Raw genomic sequence first — 23,652 nt, forward strand, 5'->3', positions numbered from 1 at the left:
TTCTTGAGAATTCGAAATTTCAATTATTATAATATTGTGCCGACAAATTTCCTTCCGGCGACAATAGTGATTTGGTTGACAATGGCAATGGTGGGTTAATTTTGCTATTTTGATAGAATTGAAGAAGACACATTTGGTGTGTGTATGTTGAAATTGAGTCAAATTGATGTAATTGAATTGATTGTATTAAAGATAATTTATTTCCAACTCAATAATGGAATAACAATGGAGCACCATTGAAGAAAAGAAAGAAATAAGAGAGAAGAGAAAGGAGATGTAAATGAAAAAATAAATACAACAACAACAACATACCCAGTATATTCCCACATAGTGGGGTCTGGGGAGGGTAAAATGTACGCAGTCCATACCACTACCCCGACGGGGGTAGAGAGGCTGTTTTCGATAGACCCCCCGGCTCAGGACCAAGGACCATCCTTCATACCAAACACGCCCTAAATATAAAACAAATCCAAGCTGAATAGAGAAAATAGAGGCTCAGATCTGTATTAAGCTCGGACAGCAAGAGAGTCCAACAAAGCTTTGGCTACAAAACCATCAGAAAATCTGGTAGCATGCCCCATCAAGATGCGCGTCGGATAACTTTAAATGATCAATTAATCTGCTCGGAAGGGAATAAAATATGACAAAATCATCATAAAAATCAAAAAAATGAGGGGCTATTTGACAAAAAAAAAGTTTTTAACGATTTTTTAGGACTTTCATGCGCTCAATGCACGTGAATTACACGCAATGGTCCAAGTGGGTAGGTATATGCCATTAAAATACAAAAAAAAAAAAAGTTTAGGGGTAATAGGTCTCCCACAAAGTTCAGTATGCTCAATTGAGAATTCAGGCAAAATTCAGATATTTTTCTGAGTATCATCCGTATTTTTATTGTTTTCTACAACAACAACAATAGCAAAAACAACATATTCAGTATATTCACAAAGTGATATTTGGAAAAGGTAAATGTGTTGGTCCACACCACTACCTCAATAGTAAAATAGACAAAAACAGGTTATAAAAGAAATAGTAACAGTTCATTTGGCATAAGATATTAAAATAAAAAATCTCAGAATAAAAAAATAATTTAGGTATAAAATTTTTGATGTCTTATTTTGTTGTCAAGTTCGAAATAACTTATCCTAACATTAACAAATGGTACCGAGATATGTTGTCCCATCCTTTGAGTGGTATAATAATCCCGGGATAATTTATCTTGAGATAAAGTCACTCATAAAAAGACATAATTAACCTTCAAATCCTTTGATTATATCACTTTTCACGTATATAAGATGAAGGATATATTTGTAGATAAAAAATATATTCTTAAAAATGATGCAACGCATATTACTTTAGTACCACAAACCAAACAAACACTAAAAAATAATATCAGGATAACTAATCTCAGGAAATTAATCCAGCATAATTAATTCTGACATAACTTATCTTCAAATCAAACGACCCCTAAAAGAAAACAATAGGTATTGACAGACCAAATAATAACATAAACAAGACTACCATCAAGTAATACAACAAGCGATAACACGCTCCATAACAAGACTAGCCCAATGATTGCTGACACAGATAACAAAACAAAGTACGACGACTACTTGCTTCTTCTTACTAACCTTCTACCCTTGTTCGTCTCCCCCACTCATTCCTAACTAGGTAATGTTATTGACAGTTTGAAGTTGTTTCATATCTTCTTCGGTCGGTCTTGAATCCATACCTAGACAACCTATCAAACCTTCACACCGAGGCATCTATACACCTCCTCATTAAATGTCTGAACCGTGACAACCTCAGTTCCTGCATCTTGACTTCCACTAAAGCAACTTCCACGTCATCACGATGAACCTCCTTTCTAATCCTATCTTTTCTAGTAAACTCACACATTAGTCGTAGCATCCTCATCTCCGCCACCTTCATATTTTGAATGTGAGAGTTCCAAACTGATCAACACCCCGCCCCATACTACTGAGTTGATCTAATAGAACTTACCTTCATTTTTATTATTTTTTCTAAAATTTTAAAATATATATACATAAAATATCCAACAAGCACGAACTCCCTCTGAAAAGAGTTCAGAGGTGATTCAATCGCACCTTCCAGTATGAATATCTTATTACGACTTTCCGTATCCTCATTTTTAATGATGATTTTTTTTATAACTAACATGTTTAATTAATCACCAAAGTGTCAATTTGTATAAAACTATAGCCTAGTCAAATATAATTAGCTATCTTAAAATAATAGTTATCATTAAATAAAAAAAAAAATACATGCATACTTATTGTTACATTTCAAGTGTAGGCCATCTTTCCAGCAATGTTATCATTTTCACAATTTCTTTTTTTCAAAAATCTTCAATTTTCTCTCAATTCAAATGAAGTGCATTATTTCATAGGACTTTGAACAACTACCTACTCTTGATGCTGCTTATACAATTGGACCATAACATTTGGAGTAGATGCATTTTAACAAATAAATGTTTCCTATGCTCATTTAGCTCTTGCATAACACACAAGTTGGTTCCATTACTCAAGCCTCAGTTCAACATACTCCCTCCGTCTCACGTTACTTGACATGTTTATTAAAAAAAAAAATTGTCTCAAAATAGTTGTCATGTCTAAAAAATCAAGAGATAATTGAACATTTTATTTCAGTTTTATCCTCAGTAATTTAATGAAAGAGTAATTAACTCAAATAGATAATGAATATTTAATGTAGGTTTAATAGAGTCATATTAGTAATTTGCATTTCTTACTAATTTCTTCTTAAGAATTATGTAAAAAAAATATGTCAAGTTATATGAGACGGAGGGAATAGTTTATTTGGTAATTTATGTAATAATTAAAACTATTGATATGTTAAGAAGTACCTATACTAATAGGGGATCCTTTATGAAAGTTGCTCTTTTGAAAAATCAAAGTCTCATGGGCTAAAATTGAAAGACCATCCACATTAAGTTAGCAGGCCCATAACAAAAAAAGCCCAATTAAATACAACTGCTTGACCTAATTCACCAAAACCTTTCTATAAAAACTCTCTTCCTCCTCCAACTCTAACATCATCTAGGGTTTTTGCTCCTGCCTCTCATTCATCTGCCGTCATTTTTGTGAGCTATTATATATAATGCTTGTGTGCTGTAGTTTCAGTTTGTCTGCACTTCGCATGCATATAGACTTCGTTAAATTTTCAAAGTGGTGCAGTCTATTAGCGATTTGTGCAATAAATTATGTGCTATTATACTTGTGTAGTTTCAGTTTTCATTTGTTATGGTAATTTTGCACTTCGCATATATATATATATATAGACTTGGCTAAATTCTCAAAATAGTGCAGTCTATTAGCGATTAGTGCAATAAAGGGAAAGCTGAATTTATCAGCGGCGGCCAGACAACCGCTGAGATGAATCCACAGATAGGTTCTGACTTTGTTCCTGTCTACTAATTTCATCTCACATTAATGCCTTGTTCTTATTGTAATTATATCAATTTCCATTTGGATTTATAGTGTTAATTCACAATTTGAATTTGCTTTATTGTTTCAATAATTATCAATTTTCGAACTGTATTTTGCTGTTACTCACAATTTGCTTAGTTGTTTCTATAATTATCAAATTTCAGCTGTATGTAGATGTGATTCACAATTTGCATTGTTGTTTGTATAATAATCGCGATTTTCAGCTGTATGTAGCTGTGAGTTACAATTTTCTTTGTTCTTTCTATAATTATTGTGTTTCACAAATTATTTTGCTGTTTCTGTAATTTTTTCAATTTTTTGTTGTATATTACTGTTATTTTGATGGTTACACTAGGGGCGAGTTGTCTCAGTATTTGTATGACCCAAAGTGTTTTGATATCATCATAGAATAAGCCTTCTTTGTTGATTTTAGCAGTTGACTTTTTCTTCATTTCTTCGGAAAAAAGGATGAGTCCTGCTTGTTTATCCGAAGAAAGGCGATCTCATATCCTATCGCCTTGTAGAGCAGAATCTCTGCTATTACTATTTGGGAATTGCCATGAGATATACATTTTTCATTACAACTAATTCATAGAATTTGTTTGTTGGTCACATAATTTATGACAGATTTATGAGAGATATTCATTTATACGAATATGAGAGCTTTGTTTTTATTTTTTTTCTTGGCCTGTGATGAAATCCTTTATAAAAAACACCATCTTTCGGGACTGAATGGCCCTTAAGGCCTTGTTGTCAATTCTGCAATTCTGAGGCCTTTGTTGAGTTTCGGTTATTTTTCAGCTTAGATTGCGCCATCTCTTCACTTTCGATGCCACACCTGTTTCAAATTATCCCAAAATACACTACTTTTGAAGAGTTTGAGCAACATAGGTTTGAACTGCTTTTAACAACTTGAAAAAAATTGAATTTTTTTGATTGATGTTAGTTTTTTTCACTTGAGCTAAGATTTGAACTTTGTAGGTGAAAAATTTCAATTTTGTGATTGAGATGAAAGTGATGAATATTTCCCCAGATGATCGAAGCTGAAATTACTGAGCGCTTTTCATGTATTTTCTCCTTTTGGGGCGAGAACTCAAGCCAGATATTCTGATCCATATCTTTTCATTGCTAAATTCTGAATAGTTGAAATTAATCTTTTCTCGAGTGTGAATTTGACTGTTTTTGGGTTTTGTTTATTGAATGTGTTGATGGGTGTGATGATTATTTCCCCAGATGATCAAAGCTGAAATTGCTGAGTGCTTTTCATGTATTTTCTCCTTTCAGGGTGGAAATCCAAGCTAGATATTCTGATGCATGTATTCTCCATGTGAACCTTTTTATTTTTCTGTTTTGCGCATATTGTCTTGCATGCTTGGACACTTTAGTTGATCAAGTGGTTAGGTTTGCCTAGATTCTACCCGACTATATGTGTTGTTTTTGTGTTTGTTAAAATGCGTCGATTTACTGATTACCATCGGTGTTTATATACAGTGGCCGCTGTGTATGAGCTGACGCTATATGAATATTCCGAATCTGCCTCAGGTTTTTTTTTTTTTCATTTGGTTCTTTAAAGAGCTGTTTGAGTCAGATATGGAGATATTTTAGTAGAATTATTGCTTTTCTTATTTTTTTGTTTTTGGTTTTTTATTGAGTGAGAAGATGGAGGTGATGAATATTTCCCCAGATGATCGAAGCTGAAATTACTGAGCGCTTTTAATGTATTTTCTCCATTGTGGGAAAATCCAAGCCAGATATTCTGATCCATCTCTTTTTATATTTAATTTTTTCTCTTTTTATATTTAATTTTTTCTTTTGTGGACATATATGATATTGATTGATTGTTATTGAATTTGTGTATGGATGTGATGATTATTTCCCCAGATGATCGAAGCTGAAATTACTGAGCGCTTTTACTGTATTTTCTCATTAGTGGGAAAATCCAAGCCAGATATTCTGATCCATACCTTTTTTATTGCAGTGTTTTAAATTTTGTTTATATTTGAACAGTCTTTAATAACTGGAAAAGTGTTCCATATTTTGTGATTGAAATGTCTTTTCATTGAATTAAAATGGCGACTTTGTTATGAATTTTTGTGTTTGATGGACAGATTGAAGTTCCAACAAATTGTTTACCATGATCAGTCACATTATCTTCATTGATGAAATTATGTTTGATATGAACTTAGCCCCGACACTGTCCACTACCCATGCCACCCTGACACGACCAAGAGTTGGGTGTGTGGTGGTGAGGCTGGAGTGGCAGACAAGGTTGAAGTGGAGTTCGTGTGAACATAATTTTGTTGATGAAGATAATACGATTGGAAGGGGAGCCTGGTAGTAACTGGTAAAGTTGCCTTCATGTGACCAGTAGGTCACGGGTTAAAGCCTTGGAAACATTCTCTTGTAGAAATGCTAGTTAAGGCTGCATATAATACACCCTTGTGGTGGGGTCCTTCCCCGGACACCGCGCATAGCGGTAGCTGTAGTGCACTGGGCTCCTTCCCCGGACACCGTGCATAATGGTAGATTTAGTGCACTGGGCTTCCCCTATTACCCCCCATAAATGACTTTGCTTGAGCTTTGATGAGTGGGGCAAATTTTGCACTTGAAGATACTATTGGTCTTGTAACTCCACTTGCAGTGCTACCTAGTTTTGCGCCATTCAAGAAGTTCAGCTTAATATGTGATGCATAATCTTCACAAGCAGCTTCATATCACAGGGATAGCCACCTTGTCCATCTGCCACGCCCTTAAAGACGTCAAGGATTAATGTTTTTAGGCTAGTGGTTTATATGATTAAGTAGTTACTCACTGGTATGTAATGTTAAGTTTTTGATTTTGGTACTTTGAATGGAACTCTTTATGTAGTGGAATGAAAAAGTACTTGGAGAGGTTTGGCATGAAAGATGCTAAACCAGTAAGTACTTGTCTTGGTGCTTAAAAGTAATCGGTTGCTCATTCACCGCAGTCAGAGGAAGAATAAAGATATATGGCACAGGTACCGTAGTCTAGTGCAGTTGGCAGTATTATGTATGCAATGGTGTGTGGTAAATCAATATATGGCTTATCCTGTTAGTGTAGGAAAATCAATCAATCAATATAAATATATAAAGGAAGAATATAGGCTTGCTGATGTTGCATGTCTCACAAGCAAGTATTCTTATTTATCTTTTTTGTCAATTTTTTTGGGGTTTTCTCTATTTTTAAAAATTTATCGACTATGCCTAACAGAAAAAATAAATTAAAAAAAGGTCACCTATTAAAGATCGAAACGGAAATATGTAATTAGAGCATAATACAATACTCAAATTTTGATTGCTCATTGATAACAAGGGAAATATAATTGTGTCAAGAAATATTCATTTGAGGAATGTTAAAAAACTGAAATTATTTTTTCTACATAAAATTATATTCTCATTTTACAATACAACATACTTGAATGTTTCATTTGCGTATTAATTAATAATTGTATCTTTTTTTATTTTATCTTATTGTGTTTTTAATACATAAGAAATTTTTTTTATAAGAACGACAATAACAAAGTGAAATTGATTGATCACAAATAACACTGAAAGGTTCACAATATATTTTAGGATTGAAAAAAATATTTTTAAATATATTTTAGGATTGAAAAAAATATTTTTACGTATATTGATATGATATTACATGTGTTTGGTATCATTGTATAGAATCAAAATATTCTACGGTCAAGTTTTATAATTTAAGGTCCTATGATTATTTTTAATATTTTAAAAATAAATTAAATTATTATATATTTTATAAAGTATTTCATGACCGCGCAAAGCGCGGCTCAGTTTACTAGTTCATTATTAACATGGATTGTAGTGGAGTGGGTGGGTTGATGAAATGAAAATTCATTATTACCATGGATTGTAGTGGGGTGGTTGGGTGATGAAATGAAAATTTCAATCAATAAAAATTAAATTTGGGTGCACAAAATTTTCCATGTTCACGCACTGCATTTCAATGTGGTTTTGTAGGCAATCTAAACTGATGCAAGTTAGTTTCTCGATTTGAACTCATAACCTAATGTAGATTGGAGGACCCAGTTTTCACCAAAAGAGATTTAAAATTAACGACTACAATCCACAAAGAATTTAAAGAGATTCAACATCTACTATCTTTACGTACATAAATAATAATTTTAACACTAGTTTTTCAAGCAAGAGGATTCCAATAAACCCTCTTACATTCCCTCTTTCCCCGCTTGTTGGAACCTCTAAATCATAAAGGGGAAAATGGTGGGATAAGTTATCCCGGATTGGATTAATCCCTCCAACCAAACAAGGGATTAAGTGATCTTTTATTTTATTCCGGGATAACTTATCCCTTGAATTTTTTATACCTCAAACCAAAGGACCCCTAAGAATATTGGTTAAACAGAAGTTATTACTAACGAATTGCTGCACACCAAACATGCATTTCGTATATAACTTCACACCAAATCAAGTTTTCTACTTGCTCCCTTTTGTTCTTTAGTTCAAGGTATTTGCAATTTAAATTTGAATTCCATGAACTTCTACAAGTATTGGTGCCATCAGAGGCGGATTCAGGATTTTACAACTGTGGATGCATCACCGTCTTTAAAATATGTCTAGAAACGAAAAGATATGACCGAGTGTCCATGCTTTCAGTGCAGAGGCGGATCAAACATTTGAAGCTTATGAGTTCCTACAAGCACCTTACATTAATAATATAAGCATAGGAAGTGTAATCAACCATCCAGATCCGCCCCTGCTAGTAATCGAAAGTAACCAACACAAAACATGAAAACATTGACAAATTTGGGTGGGATAAGCAGCTATTGGTGCCACAAAGAACCTACATAGACATAACAAGTTCTTAAAATGACCTGCTTTATACAAAACTATAGACTCTCAAACAGTTCAAATAGGCACTAAAAAACCTTTAGAAATTTGAATGACATGATAATATTCATACAACTTGTCCATTCTTGATTGAACTCTAGAACAATTCCGGCGAAAAAGGAGGGGGGAAGTCTTAGAACATAGATAGCCTCTGTGAAGCTTTTTTCCCCACTATTGCCTCCCAAACCACTGGCAAGAATGGGCCTTTCTTGTCCAGATACTCCCTTGCAGCCTTATCGTCGAGGATGAAGCTTTTTTGCCTCAACGTTTTAATCATGTTTTGGGCATCTTCAAGACTTTTCTCCTTGCAAAATCCATCAACCAAAGCCACAAAGGTCGCCACGTTGGGGGAATGTCCAGCCTCGAGCATCTCCAAGCAAAACTCGAGGGCATCGTCTAATCTTTTACCTTGACAGAGTCCACGGATTAAGATACCGTAACTGAAAGCATTAGGAATAATGCCATTGCCTTGCATTTTCCGGAAAATCCTCACAGCATCATCAAACTTATGAGCTTTAATAAAGCCGTCTACAACAGCAGTGTAGATAACAACTTCAGGCATTGTACCCTTTTCACGCATCAGGCCAAAGAGATTCATAGCCTCCTGGACCAGACCATCCTTGCAAAGCCCGTCAAGCATTGCTACGGCATTGGGTATCAGGCCAGTTTCTTTCATTTTCTTGAATATCTCATCAGCACCTTCTGGTGGAGACGGAGGTGCCTCAGAAGCAGGAGCGTCACTGGTTTCACCATTGGGGTGGAACGCAGCGTTTGAGTTTGAGTTTTGCTCTTTACGATCAAACCCAAGCTGAAACCTTTTCAGAAAATCATCACCTTCCGGGGACTTCATTTGATTTTCATTGCTTCCACCAGATCTCCTAAAAGTTGTAGAATGGGTGGGGTTGTTGCTGCTGGGACGTTGTCTTTGAGATGGACTGAAGGGCCTTCTGGAATCACCTCTTAAGGGCCTATTCGGTATAGGATCAGGGGGAGGAGGATAGTTGGATCGATTGGATTCATCGGAGTAATTGCTGAATTTGTTGGAGCTGCTAAATGAGCGTAACTTTGTTGAGGAAAGTGTCTCATTTACATTCACCTTAGGACAGCAAAGATTGTTGTAATATTTCCAACAAAACTTAATACCCTTCCGTCTCACTAAAGTTCTCATAATGCTTATGTACTTCAAAAACGCTCAGCCTTACCTAGTTTTTCAAGGTGACAAAGATGGCTATGTCCTGCAATTCCAGACGAGATAAAATTTCGAGATAAAACTTCAGTTGAAATAGAGACGAGATAAAACTTTCTATAGTGCAATCAAGACATTAACAAACTCCTTATACACTTTCTTTTACTGTTCACCTACAAAGGACATTGTTTAGAAAATGCATAATGGATTAACTAGCTGTAATGATAGTATAAAGATGATGATGTCGACGATAACAAATACGAGAGCAACAGAAGAGTATACATAACAGTGGTGAAGATGTGTCAGAAATCAAATGCAAGAAAGGAAAAATGAGTGGATACAGCATTAGACAACGTCAACCATCTGCCAATAGCACATAAGTCCAGCAAAAACATGGAAATACCAATATAATCTCTTGAAAACTGTTGGCGACAAACCAAATTACTTCTTAGTCCATTACTTTACAAGTAATTTGTATACACTTAAATCAATCAATCAACAACACTTCAATTCAAAGCTAATCGCAGCCAGCTACACAAATACTATGTTTCCATTCAACTCTACTTGGACTCATTTTATTCCAATACAAATAAATTGTCCTTTAAGTCAAATTAAGGTTTATCTAAACACAAACGTTCACTAAATACCCCCAGTTATCCCACTTATATCCAACAACCCAAATGAAACATCATTGAGATGTGATTTCAGAAAGCCACAAAAAGATGACTACTAATATCTTGAAAAAAAGAGTAGAAGAGAAGCATAAGATAAGTCCAGAATGAGAAGTAGCAAAAGAAGACTAGCATACTCAGAGACAAGTATCTCCTAACCATTTAGCAGTTCTCTATTCTTATCGTCTGCTTCTTCATACGCTACAGTGGAAAATCCTTCTAATAGAAAGAAGAAAACAACGAGTTGAGTGGGGAGAATATTACCTTGCTCTCACTGACAACAACTCTCTGAATCCCTATTCGTTTGACACTTTCGCTTATCAAAAACAACAACATACATAAAGTATTTCCATAAAGTGGGTCTGGGAGGGTAAAGTATTTCCATAAAGTGGGCTCTGTTTCCGATTGACCCTCGGTTCATGACACATAACAATATATCAAGCAGAGAACATAAAAACAAACAACAAAATATAGTAACACACCACTAGATAATAGAAGAATCAAGACAACCACAGAGTAATACTATGAAGTATGAACTATCTATCCAAAATCACAAACATCCCGAAAACACTACGAATGAAAAACTACAAGATACATTCAAAACACTATGACTATAGGTAAAATTGCCAAACAAAGCACTCCTCTCTAGTAGTAAGGACGCACACCTACCCACTAACTTTCTACCCCAATCCGCATCCTCTACACTTTCCTATCAAGGGTCATGTCCTCTGTAAGCTGTAACTGTTTCATGTCATGCCTAATCATTTCCCTCCAATATTTCTTCAGCCCATCTCAACCCCATCTGAAACCATCCATAGCAAGCCTCTCACACCTCCGTATTGGGGCATACGTGCTCCGCCTTATCACATGCCCAAACCATCTCAACCTCACTTCCCGCATCTTGTCTTCCACCGAAGCCACGTCCACCTTCTCTCAAATGATCTCATTTCTAACCCTATCCTTCCTAGTAAGTCTGCACATTCATCTCAACATCCTCATCTCCCTCACTTTTGCTTATCGAGAGTCAAAATTGACAAATTTTCGAATTATACGGTACATGAACTTGCTAGCCATTGGGGATGGCAATGGGGCGGTGCGGGTTTTACGCTATGTGGGGCAGTGCGGATTTTAAGTAAGTTTTCTTAAATGGCGCGGTGCGAGTTGCAGGTATATGCGGGTTTAAACTAAAAAAAAAGTTAAAAATTAGTATTATTCTCGTAAATCTGCCTAAAATTATTTGTATTCTTCATTTAAAATTTTATGATACTTAAAATAACACGTATAACACTACAAATAAATAATTTTATAACTTTTTTAATTTCTTTATTCATCTTAATGAAAATTTGATATTTGATCATTACTTGTACACGTGATGCATTTCTAATAATTTCTTAGTGAAAAGTGATATAATAGAAATTGGTTGTTACTAGTTCCTAGTATTGAAGATATTATGATTTTTAGTGGAGTTACAAATTTTCAAAAAAGAAAAAAGCAAAAAAGTGGGGCGGTGCGGTGCTGGTACGAGTGTGAAGCGGGTTTATGTAGATTTAAAAGTGATGCGGTGCGGTTCGGGGCGGTTTTAAAATTTGCGGGTTTAGAAAAAACCCGCACCATTGCCACACCTACTAGCCATTGATGTTCATCATCGTGTAAGGTCAAATACGACTGAATAAGAGTATAATTTGAAATTGATTACACATTCATGAAGTGAAAAGAGGATCACGATTTCTACTTAAAATTAAAAATAAATTAAAAAATTGAAACAGTTAATTTTGATAATTCAAAAACAAGTGGTGCCTTAATAGAAAGGTTCAATACATATACATACACACACACACACACACACACACATATATATATATATATAGCGGCGGAGCTTACCGGTGATGATGGTGGCCGGATCAATTAATTAGCCGGCGGCGGCCGGGAAATTTGAAGCAGCCTTCTGGGTTTAGGGTTTAGTTTTTTTCAATTGACTACTGGATTTGGATTTTGAGAGAGAATTTAGTTGTCCTTGACCAAAAAATACATTTATATCTTTTACTATATATATTATTTTTTAGTTTCATATACGATATAAATAAAATTTAGATAATCAAACATATTTTTAATATGCTTTAGATATTTTAATTTGTTAATTGTCGTAATTTATAATATATTTAAGTAATTTGTAAATAATACATGTTACTTTACATGTTCAAATTTTTGTGGCATCGATAGTCAATTATATTTTTAAAATACTTTAAGTTTTCAATTATTGAAATTATAATACCTTTTTTTAATTTCAATTTAAGTGGTACAGATATAATTTCTAGAGTCAACCAAATATTTTATATTTTAAAAAAAATTTAAGTTGTTATGTAACATATTATTTTTTTTAGATATTTAAACTTGTTAATTATTGTAATTTTTATTACTTTTTTTTAATGTAATTTTCAAATAATATATGTTACTTTCCTCATCCAAATTTTTGTGGTATTGATATTCAATTACATTTTTAACTATTCTAATTAAAGTGGTACTAATATAATTTAAAGAGTCAACCAAATATTTTATATCTTTTAAATTTTTAAGTTGTTAATTATTGTGATCTATAGTATTTTTTACGTATTTCTTAGGAATATATAACAGATTGTTTTTTTTTAGATATTTTAAGCCGTTAAATATTATAATTTTTAATATATTTTATGTTATTTTAAAATAATATATGTTACTCTCCTTGTCCAAAATTTTGTGGCACTGATAGTCAATTGTATTTTTAAAATGGTTTAACTTTTTAATTAATGTGATTTATAATACTTTTTCTTTTATTACAAATTAATTGACAATGAATAATTTCGAGAGTCAGCCAAATATTTTATATCTTTTAAATTTTTTAAGTTATTAATTATTGTGATTTACATGAATTTTTTTCGTATCTTTTTGAAATATAAAACAAATTAAAAGAAAAAAACAAGACAAACAAATTAAAATGGATGAAAAAAATGAAGACAAGGAAAAGAACTAATGAAGTTGTGTCATAACAGACATATTAATCTTTAAATTTGTTAAGTTGTCAATTATTGTGATGTATAATATTTTAAAAAAATATATGACAGATTTTTTTTATATATATTTTAAGTTGTTAACTATTGCAATTTATAATACTTTTTGTTAATATTCAAATAATATATGTTATTCTCTCTATCCAAACTTGGTTGGCATTGATAGTCAATCATATTTCTTAAATAATTTAATTTTTTTATTATTGTGATTTATAATATTTTTACTTCTATTCCAATTTAAGTGGCACAATATTTAGATGGTCATAATAATTAATTGGGGATGATATAGTAAAATCAGTATTGAAGCAGCAAACTAGACATGTTTTAAATGATTTATAATAACTAATTAGAAGTGATATAACAAAATTATTATAAAAAAATACTTATGGAAAATAAATTAAATGGACCTCATATATGACGTCAAGTTAATTCAACATTAAATATTATTAATTTTTTAATACTTAAATGATTCTATAATAATTTTTTAAAATTAACTTTTTTAATACTTAGTTGATTTATAATAATTGATTAGGGGTGATATAGTTAAATTATGGTTGAAGCAATTGAAACAAACAGGTCATAAATGTCTATTTTACTTTTTTTTATTAAAAATTATTAATTTTCTAATACGTAGAAGACCTATAATAATTAATTAGGGGCGATATAATAAAATTATGGAGCAAGCTAAAGGATCGACAAGCAGGACGATTGGAAGCTGGACACTCTCTCTCCTATTCACTCTTATTATATAGAGTAAAGTAATGTCTTTTAAACATTTTTAAGTTGTTAATTATTATTATTCATAGTGTTTTTAACATCATTCAAATAATTATCCCAACTTATGCAACATCTCAAAAATTTCAAGAAGCAATCAATTTTTTTTATCATGCCTTTTAAATATTTTAAAATTAATTATTATGTATAATATTTTTTACATAAATTTAAAATAAATATAAATAGTTCTAAAAAAATCCTCAAATAATAATAAATGGAACTTTGAGAAGCTTAGTTGTCATTTTAAAAAAATTACCCTAAGCTCATCATTCACTCTTATTTATTTTCCAAACTGACTCTAAGCTCATCAAAAAAATATAAGTGAGAATTTGAGGAACTTATTTATCATTTTTTAAAGTTGATTCAAAGCTCCTCTCATTCTTACTTCTATATATCTTTTAAATATTTTAAGTTGTTAATTACTATTATCTATAGTATTTTTTATATCATTTTCAAATAGTTATCCCAATTTAAGCAACACTGTAAAAAATTTGAGAAGCAAACAATTTTTTATCATACCTTTTAAATATTTTAACATTAATTTTTATAATGTATAATTTTTAATTTTTTTTTTTGAATAAATGTAAGTAATTCTATAAAAATCCTCAAATAATAATAAATGAATTTTTGAGGAGTTTAGTTGTCATTTTGAAAAAATCCACCCTAAGCTCCTCATTATAGTTTTTAAGTTGTTAATTATTATAACTTATAGTATTTTTATATCATTTTCAAATAGTTATCCCAATGTAAGAGACACTGCAAAAAATTTGAAAATCAAACAATTTTTTTATCATGCCTTTTAAATATTTTAACATTCATTATTATAATGTATAATATTTTTTTAAGTACATTTTAAATAAATATAATTAATTCTAAAAAAAATCCTTAAATAATTAATAAATAAAACTTTGAGGAGCTTAGTTGTCATTTTTGAAAAATGACCCCAAGCTCCTCATTCACTCTTATTATATAGATTAAAACATTTTTTAACTTATTAATTAGGAAAAAAATTAATTTTACCTCCCATACTTTAAAAAATTAGCTAAATATACCCTTCGTCATATTTTGAAATCAGATTTATCCTAGCTGTCACGTCAAATTTATCCTTATATTCTGAAAAATTGCTATATATACCATTCGTCATACTTTGAGCTAAATTTACCCTTGATGTCATATTCTGAAAAATTGCTATATATACCATTCGTCATACTTGTAGCTAAATTTATCCTTGATGTAATACTTTATGATATACAAATTTTTTATGTACAAACAACCAAATCAACATTAAATTGCCCATTTTTTAACAGTAAAGTCATATTTAAATCTAATCCGCTCGATTTGACTCACAAAAAATACAAAAATAAATATACCTCTATTTCTATTGAAGTACAAATTTCTTTAAAGGACAAGTCTTCCAAACATAACTTGCGAGATATCATAATTGGAGGTGATATGTATCTTGTAAAAATAGTCGAGATGCATGAAAAATTTCCCAAAAACCACGAGTACGAAAAAATAAAAAATTATGCCCTGCGAAAAATTGAGTAGCAGAAAATAAGGTTAAAAGTGTAAGTGACCAATTTCTGTACTCGTAAAGAATATTGGGCCTATAGATAGAAGCCCAAAAAATGTTTCATCTTAGGTTTTTTTTCTAACATATAAAAGCAAAGGGTCCTCCCACCTTATTTTTCCCAAACGACAACCTTAGCTTAGTGAGTAGTAGTAATATTTATTGGTGTTTTTTTTTTTTTTTTTAATTGGTTCCATATTATTTCTTTTTAAGAAAATTGTTTGTGTAAATGAATTTGAATATTAAATTACTGCTCTATCAAATGTGTTAATATGTTTTGTATTTTGATGTACATTGGTGGTGAGGTGGTAAGGTTTGCGTATGCTCTATCGTACGAAGATTCATTAGTGAGATTATACTGGATATGTTGTTGTTGTTTGTATTGTGTGAAAGGGTAGTTGATTTTTATTTATTTATGAGGTACATGAATTTACTAGATGATAATTTAATTTTAATGGTTATGGATATAGGTAGATGTAAGATCAGCTAGCAAACTGATGAGTTGGTATATTGCAGTGTGTGTTCAAGTTTTTTATGGAAAATTTGAGTTAAATTGGAGAAGGAGGTCTCTACCCTAATCCACGTCCTCCACAACTTCCCATCAAGGGTCATGTTTGTTAAACTGTTATCTGTAGTGAGCCGAGGGTCTATCTGAAGGAACCTCTCTACTTAATGTGAGGTAGTGGTATGGACCACGTACACATTGCCCTCCCCAGACCCCACTATGTGGGAATATACTAGGTATGTTGTTGTTGTTGAGGGGGTGAAGGGTAGGTTGATGGGGTTGGGGTGTTGCGTAAACGAGGGTTGCTTTTGCCAATGTAGTTGGTTGGTTTGGTTGGCTTCACTTTTAAAAGATCAGTTGGCAAACCGATGAGTATGTAAATCATTCATTGTTCTTGAGTTATTTATTGTTGTTTGAATCATAATGTCTGCCTACTCGTTTAATTGCGAAAACTATGTCCCCTTGCATATTACATTGGTGCTTCAATGTCCTCTTCATAAATTTCCTAGGGTGTTTTCAATTGTTAGTACTTAATAACTTATTTTCTTTTTTTCAGCAGCATTCATAGGTAAGCCATGAAGCATAACAATGTTATTCCGAACGGTCACTTTAAAAAGCATTGGCAAAACTACGTAAGGACTTGGTTTAACCAACCTGCTCGAAAAACAAGGAGACACATTGGTGAGTTGCCCGCTTGTAATGGCTTTAAATCTCTACTTCAACTTTGGTTCTAGAATACTTACACTAACTGACCTATTTTGCTTTTTCTGATTCCAGCTAGGCAGACGAAAGCTGCAGCGATCTTCCCAAGGCCAACAGCGGGATCACTCCGACCTATTGTTCATGGACAAACAGTAAAATATAACATGAAAGTCAGAGCTGGCAGAGGATTCTCTCTAGAAGAGCTGAAAGTAAGATTCATTCTATTTGATCTTGCTCTAGATAGTTGCTTCAAGTTTCTACCCCCTCCCCCCGCGCACATACACACGCACTCCATTATATCCTTTATCATTTATTTCATATTATCTTCCCAAATATATCATTCTTTACATATACTTGTTTCCATTCTGTCATCTATAAAGCAAACAAGGTTTGCTTAATACCAAGTTTGTGTCGGAAGATGACTATAGCAAGTCTAGCTTTGCCAAGGATACATTGAGTTGTTAAATATTTACGCCTCTGTCTTTGGGTTGCGACATTTTGGGACTTGTCTTGAAAAAAAAGTATATATGTTTCATGCTGAGCTTCTATTAGAGTTTGGCATGTTGAGCTTATATAGAGTTTCGTTCCTGTGCAAGCAAGTTCATGCATCAATAAGCTATTTTTACTTCTCTATCCTTTTGAGTGCTACACACTCCGTTACATCCTTTATCATTTATTTCATATTATCTTTCCAAATATATCATTCTTTACCATATATGTGTTTTTATTCTGTCATCTATAAAGCAAATAAGGTTGACTTAATACCAAATTTGTGTCGGAAGAAGACTATAGCAAGTCTAGCTTTGTCAATGACACTCTGAGTTGTTAAATATTTACACCCCTGTCTTTGGGTCGCGACATTTGGGACTTGTCTTGAAAAAAAAGTATATATGTTTCATGCGGAGCTTCTGTTAGAGTTTGTCATGTTGAGCTTATATAGAGTTTCGTTCTTGTGCCAGCCAGTTCATGGATCAATTAGCTATTTTTTACTTCTCCATCCTTTTGAGTGGGACACACTCCGTTATATCCTTTATCATTTATTTCGTATACTCGTTTCTATTCCGTCATCTATAAAGCAAACGAGGTTGACTTAATACCAAGTTTGTGTCGGAAGATGACTATAGCAAGTATAGCTTTGCCAATGACATGTTGAGTTGTTAAATATTTACACCTCTGTCTTTGGGTTGCAACATTTTGTGACTTGCTCGATTTTAGTAAGCTAAGCAGCTTTTTTGTTTTTAGGCAGCTGGTATCTTCAAAAAACTTGCTCGAACTATAGGCATTGCAGTGGATCACAGGCGAAGGAACAGATCCCTCGAAGGTCTTCAGATCAATGCCCAGAGGATCAAGACATACAAAGCTAAGATAGTGATCTTCCCAAGGGTTGCTAAGGAAGTCAAGGTAAACCTGAAATTATCGTAGTCACACCAGTCTGCTTGCTATTGACGATTGATAATTTTTTGTTTGCTGATTGGTATGTTGTTGGTTCATATTTGAACTTACATCTCAATGCGCAATTTGCACAGGCTGGTGATTCTAGTGCCGAGGAACTTGCCAGTGCCACTCAAGTCCAGGGTCCTTACATGCCTGTTGTTAGAGAGCAGCCAGGTATCGAGCTTCTGAAGGTCACAGATGAAATGAAGTCATTCGATGCTTATAACAAGCTGCGTATTGAGCGTACCAATGCTCGTCATATTGGTGTGAGGTTGAAGAGAGTGGCCGAAGCAGAGAAGGAAGAGAAGAAATAAGACATTAGGAACGTCTTAGAGCCTTGCGCGCTAGCATTGCTATTTTTTGGATGAGTCTGAATGATGAATTACTTTTAGTACTACTATTTCTAGAGTTTATTATTCTTGAAGCATATAAGGTTTTGGTTATTTTCTTGCTCTTAGATGTGTTTGATTTGATCTCTGAACTGATGATTATCCAAATAGAGTTATGTTATATACGTTACATAGTCGTTTTAGTTGATTTCTGAACAGAATCTTCATATTGGCTGTGTATGCAGTTGAACTGCATTTGTTGTGAATATTGACAATTTTTTTATGTGAAGTTGTGAATATTGATTTTTGTACTGTTATTTGTCCTAAGCCGGGGGTCTATCGGAAATAGCCTCTCTACTTCATCTGATGTAGCGGTACAGACTGTGTACACTTTACACTTTCCAGATCTCACTTTGTGGAAATGCATTCGGTATTATGTTGTTGTTGAAGTTGGGATAGGGGAAGGGGCAAGTATTTCACAGGGTGAAAGTTCGTAGCCAACTTATTGCGCGACTAAGATTTCCTTACGTTTATTGGCAACTACACAGTATGTATTTTCTTGTTTTTTACGTACATAGAGACGTATAATATGAAAGCTACTCTCATATAGTTGACAAAACATACATAGAGACGTATAATATGAAAGCTACTCTCATATAGTTGACGATTGATTAAAAATCTTAGTTGTTTGCCCGTCTTTGTTATATACTCAAGTGTCATTTGGAAACTACTTTTCTACCTCCTCAGATCTCCACTTATGAGTTAAGTATCATTTGGAAACTACTTTTCTACCTCCTTAGATCTCCACTTATGGGGTTATATGGAAACTACTTTTCTACCTCCTCAGATCTCCACTTATGGGGTTATATATAGTTGACGATTGATTAAAAATCTTAGTTTTTTGCCCGTCTTTGTTATATACTCAAGTGTCATTTGGAAACTACTTTTCAACCTCCTCAGATCCCACTTATGGGGTTATGGATATGTTGTTGTTCTCTTCGTCGTCTTTTTGTTATACTCAATATTTCAAAAACTTGTATTTATACATTTGTGGAATAAAATAGTTTCTTCTAATCCAAATTGTCAAAATACTCCACCAAAATTGCATACTAAATTAACTAATGACTTTTCTTTCAAGAAATTAATTGTGTTTTTGGCTGGCCTTATTTCGTAGCCTTGTATAATGCTTGCAAGTTTGAAAATCTTTTTTTTTTTTTTTGGAAATTCAGGGAAAAATAAAATTTTTTTTTTTTTTTTTTTACTCCAGGAAAACATGCAGCTGTTACACCCTCTGCCACAGCCTCTGCTCTTCGGGTGAGCGCTCTGTAGTGAGCACTGTGTGCGCATTAGGTAACCCCTCACTGTGCAATAGCTCGCAAACCGCACAAGAGATGTAAACCACACTAGGTAAACCCCGTGCAACGAGCTTGATTGAGAAGGCATTAGAGTTTGAAAATCTTTGTTTGTTATTATTCTAACTTTTAGGGCACACTATGTATTTTGGATTCTCTTTTAAGTTGTCACATCATTATATTTATAATCATAAAGAAGGAATTAGAACAACAACTACAACATAGCCAGAGTAATCTCACAAGTGGCATCTGGGGAGGGTAGCGTGTATGACCTTCGTACTTATTACATAGAGCATAACAACATGGCTTCTTTAGATATTTGCAGCAGGTTAGTTTACTTTTTTCAAGTCAAGAATTTAATTATGTTTTATTGAATTTTGGTTATTGTTTTAAATTTTTGTCAACATGACAAATTAGTTTCTTTGTGACCATTTCATCTAAAAAGTTAAAACGTGTACGCTTATTTACTTAATTATGCCTTAAGCTCACACTCTCACATGCATGTGGAAGCTCTTTTTGATAATATGGCAGTAGGACTCGAACTCAGGACCTCTATAGGCTCTGATACCATGTTGAACTAGTACTATGAAAGTTTAAAACGGTTTACAGGGTGCTTTTTCATTTACTTAATTATATTTTCAACAGTTGGATCGGGAATGAGAAAAGAAGGTGGACGAACATGGCTACTGCAAGTACAGTTTCACACAAGAGGAGAACGCCAAGAGCTTTTTCTGCTTTTGCAGAAACTGGACATTCGTATAGAGCCAAATATTATAAACAGGTTGAATAAGTGTTCTGTATCACAAACAGATGTATCTGTTCGATTTAAGACCAATAAATATTACAAACTAACGCGCAATAATTTGGCAGGTGCAGAAAGATGCTAGAGAAAAGTTCACTCAGGAGATATCATTCCGATCAAAGGACAAAGATATTTCCCCAGCAAAGGTAATATTGTTACCATGAAGAGTTACATGTGGTAGGTGATCTAATTGTGTACATGTTTTTACGCTGTCAGTGCATAGAACTTAAACCGTCTTTTGTTGGATATAGGCTTTGCTTCATGTTGCCACTGAGGACGAGGCATTTATGGCTTTTAACCGTGAGATGGATGCTTATTCGATCCAAAATGAAACGAAATCTACTTCGTTGTCATCTGAATCACTAGAGTCGACATGTATGGGGCGATGCCATTTCCTCTTGCTGGAAAGAACATGAATGAATGGATGTCTGAGTTTGATGCTATTGCAGATGAAGTTGAAGCAGAGTTAATTTCAAGAGAAACACGACGCAATTTGGTTGAAGTTTTGGATGCAGTTAACACAGTCCTTTTTAAGTCGAGAGGTTTTAAAAGATCATCTGTTCCAATGGATTCAAAGTGTTCATATCTTCATTCAGTACTAAGCTCTGGATATTGTAGTGGTATATTATCGTTGTGTTAATGTTACGTTCTCAACACATAATTTTGAAGTAGTGGATTTAGTGGTTTGAGCCTATACGATTGTACTTAGTAAGTTGAAATCCTGAATCCGTCTCTTATTGTAGTCTAACACAGTGCTTACCTTCTGTGCAGCAATCTTGCTTAGTGTCGTTTACATTGAAGTTTGTCGAAGACTTAATGTGACTATTTTGGGATCGCGTATTGGAGAGGATTTTCTGATATGGCCTCAAACTAGAAACCCTGAGGTATGTTGATCAAAAAAACATTGACGTTGTGCATCTTTTTTTTTATTGCATTGTTTGGGACTGAGAAGGGGAACCTTGGAGTAACTGGTAAAGTTGCTGCCATGTGACCAGAAGGTCACGGGTTCAAGCCTTGGAAACAGCCTCTAGCAGAAATGCAAGGTAAGACTGCGTACGATACACCCTTGTGGTGGACCCTTCCCCGGACACCGTGCATAGCGGTAGCTTTAGTGCACCGGGCTGCCCTTTTTTAATTGTTTGGGACTGAGGCGTATTTGTTGTGAATACAGTAAACTGATGATCTGTAATTCTGTATAATCACATTGAGTTGAAATGTATACATACTGGTACTATTGTAGGAGCTGTTTAAGATTACTTCTTGTCACAGCTTGTTTGGCATTGTCAACGGCAAGTGTGCGAATGATCCTAGAACGAAGGCTTCAGATATCGATAGCAGTTCACTGTCAGGGCTCGAGATTGCAACGATCAGAGATATTATTGGGATTGCGTTGGCAAATCTTATCGTAAGATCCACTGTCCTAATAAGTTGTCGCGTTATTTTAGGCCTGCGCGTAAAACTCCTTTTCGTCACATTCTTCTTTTCAGAGGCTTCACTGGAAATGTGCTTCAAGATCAAATCATGGTTTAATGCTGACTTCTCATCTTAGATCTAGTGGTAGTTTTAGCAAGAATGATAGCTCAAATGTACATTTGTTGAGGCCCCAAGATTTGAGGTAACAATCTAATCCTTTGTGTCTCTGTTACTACGAGGTAGGGGTAACGTTTGCATATATTACTATTGGCCTTCTTTGCTGATTAGGTAGGGTCCACTTTTTGTTTACCCTATGTTGCCTGGACTCTTCCAAAATGCGTTAGATGCATGTTGGATCCTCAAAAAGTAGTGCATTTTTGGAGGATCGGGTCCGAGCAACATAGGTGTTGTACCCACAGGTTCAAGAATCTTTAGTTGAATTAATAGTCTTATGTCTGTGCATAATATATCTCTATCACTTATAATAACATAATGTAATATGAGAAGGTGCAATATATTTTAGGCTGGCTATTATGGCTTCAGAAAGATTGCTGATTTTGCAGCCTCACAATTGGTCTTTTGAGGAGAGATCATGGCATGATGTTGTACTATAGTAGGTAAGAAAATTAGCGTCGGACCGTCAAGGAGTTGTTTAACTTTTATACGCTGACAGAATGTTTATATGATTAGTTTTACCTATAAGATAACTACATGTAACTGTTCATAATACGCGACGCTAGTTATAACAATCTTTTGATAAAGGAAATTATAACAGGGAATATGAGGAAGCAGTCAAGGAGCTGAGCATTTGCATGGCCTTTGCACCAGAAGAGGAGTCAGAAATTTTAGAGGTATTTGTTGAGAAATTACACTACTTGTGTGTGGAATCATCATGGAACAAGTCTCTTGGACATAAAGGTCACTTGTCAATACCTTGACTTGGTTGAACAATTATCGAGCCTTGGCATAGGCGCACAGCTGGTAAAGTTGTTTCCATGTGACCAGGAAGTCATGTGTTCAAGATGTGGAAATAGCCTCTTGAAGAAATGTAAGGTAAGACTGGATATAATAGTCCCTTAGATTCCGGCCCTGTCTTGGATGCACATAGCGCGAGCTTAATGCACCGGGCTGCCCTTTAACAAAGACCACAACCAATAAAATTTTAGCTTTAGTGTTTTTCTTTTCAACATTTGTAAAAATTTTCCTTGGATATAGGTACTTATTATTATTATTATTATTATACAATGATCAATTTGATGTAGAAAATTCAAGTAATGTGCCTTCATTGTCCTTGAGAAAAGCTATTAACTTGATGTCAACTGACAACTAAACACTACAACTTTGAGAATGCACATCTAAACGCCTCAACTTGTCTTCATTGTGTCTCATGGACGCTCAAGCCGACATAACGCATGAAGCTGTCTAGATGATCATTTTGTAAATTGAAGTGTTTAACTGATACAATGGAGATGAACTTAGGTTTGTGGATGCACATCCTCAAAGTTGGATATTGT

The 23,652-nt window shown here is 33.7% G+C and overlaps 3 protein-coding genes and 6 non-coding genes across 13 annotated transcripts; 8 read left to right on the plus strand and 1 right to left on the minus strand.

The window, feature by feature from the left end:
* The first annotated feature begins 3,290 nt into the window (after positions 1–3,290).
* LOC124889972 lies at positions 3,291–3,470 on the plus strand. Its single transcript, XR_007048883.1, has one exon. It is a non-coding gene; the product is annotated as a small nucleolar RNA snoR143 (small nucleolar RNA).
* Positions 3,471–4,151: 681 nt separating this feature from the next.
* On the plus strand, positions 4,152–4,243 carry LOC124889825. The gene has a single exon (XR_007048742.1). It is a non-coding gene; the product is annotated as a small nucleolar RNA SNORD96 family (small nucleolar RNA).
* Positions 4,244–4,475: 232 nt separating this feature from the next.
* Positions 4,476–4,583, plus strand: LOC124889960. Its single transcript, XR_007048872.1, has one exon. It is a non-coding gene; the product is annotated as a small nucleolar RNA Z103 (small nucleolar RNA).
* A 92-nt stretch (positions 4,584–4,675) lies between these two features.
* Positions 4,676–4,783, plus strand: LOC124889961. The gene has a single exon (XR_007048873.1). It is a non-coding gene; the product is annotated as a small nucleolar RNA Z103 (small nucleolar RNA).
* A 343-nt stretch (positions 4,784–5,126) lies between these two features.
* Positions 5,127–5,232, plus strand: LOC124889959. The gene has a single exon (XR_007048871.1). It is a non-coding gene; the product is annotated as a small nucleolar RNA Z103 (small nucleolar RNA).
* Positions 5,233–5,323: 91 nt separating this feature from the next.
* Positions 5,324–5,429, plus strand: LOC124889958. Its single transcript, XR_007048870.1, has one exon. It is a non-coding gene; the product is annotated as a small nucleolar RNA Z103 (small nucleolar RNA).
* Positions 5,430–8,255: 2,826 nt separating this feature from the next.
* On the minus strand, positions 8,256–12,256 carry LOC107850181 (pentatricopeptide repeat-containing protein At4g38150). Its single transcript, XM_016694604.2, has 2 exons — positions 12,095–12,256; positions 8,256–9,591 (listed from the first exon to the last, which is right to left on the minus strand). The coding sequence occupies exon 2, from the start codon at positions 9,522–9,524 to the stop codon at positions 8,490–8,492; it is 1,035 nt and encodes a 344-aa protein (XP_016550090.1). The 5' UTR covers positions 9,525–9,591; positions 12,095–12,256; the 3' UTR covers positions 8,256–8,489.
* Positions 12,257–15,697: 3,441 nt separating this feature from the next.
* Positions 15,698–18,880, plus strand: LOC107850180 (60S ribosomal protein L13-1). 5 transcript variants are annotated; one of them, XM_016694599.2, is made up of 5 exons: positions 15,698–15,743; positions 16,663–16,787; positions 16,884–17,017; positions 18,051–18,209; positions 18,335–18,880. In XM_016694599.2, the coding sequence occupies exons 2-5, from the start codon at positions 16,682–16,684 to the stop codon at positions 18,554–18,556; spliced, it is 621 nt and encodes a 206-aa protein (XP_016550085.1). In that variant the 5' UTR covers positions 15,698–15,743; positions 16,663–16,681; the 3' UTR covers positions 18,557–18,880. The 5 variants fall into 5 exon arrangements, with proteins under 5 accessions (XP_016550085.1, XP_016550086.1, XP_016550087.1 ...); XM_016694600.2 differs by having other exon boundaries at positions 15,722–15,743; positions 16,666–16,787; XM_016694601.2 differs by having other exon boundaries at positions 15,724–15,753.
* Positions 18,881–19,808: 928 nt separating this feature from the next.
* LOC107848865 lies at positions 19,809–23,572 on the plus strand. The gene is given in 10 exon segments (XM_047401242.1): positions 19,809–20,704; positions 20,794–20,871; positions 20,977–21,099; positions 21,102–21,345; positions 21,497–21,609; positions 21,966–22,130; positions 22,213–22,340; positions 22,662–22,716; positions 22,718–22,755; positions 22,914–23,572. Coding segments are annotated over 10 exon segments (1,209 nt in total). The 5' UTR covers positions 19,809–20,602; the 3' UTR covers positions 23,077–23,572.
* The last annotated feature ends 80 nt before the right edge of the window (positions 23,573–23,652 follow it).

Source organism: Capsicum annuum, chromosome 12 (assembly GCF_002878395.1).
Source record: "Capsicum annuum cultivar UCD-10X-F1 chromosome 12, UCD10Xv1.1, whole genome shotgun sequence".
NCBI classification, from domain to species: Eukaryota; Viridiplantae; Streptophyta; class Magnoliopsida; order Solanales; family Solanaceae; genus Capsicum; species Capsicum annuum.

Bases quoted from the DNA above. Each gene is read 5' to 3' on its own strand.
- LOC107850181 (XM_016694604.2), bottom strand. From the start codon at position 9,524: ATGAGAACTTTAGTGAGACGGAAGGGTATTAAGTTTTGTTGGAAATAT.
- LOC107850180 (XM_016694599.2), top strand. From the start codon at position 16,682: ATGAAGCATAACAATGTTATTCCGAACGGTCACTTTAAAAAGCATTGG. The intron at 16,788-16,883 runs GTGAGTTGCCCG...TTCTGATTCCAG, and splicing joins AAAAACAAGGAGACACATTG to CTAGGCAGACGAAAGCTGCA. The intron at 18,210-18,334 runs GTAAACCTGAAA...CAATTTGCACAG, and splicing joins GGGTTGCTAAGGAAGTCAAG to GCTGGTGATTCTAGTGCCGA.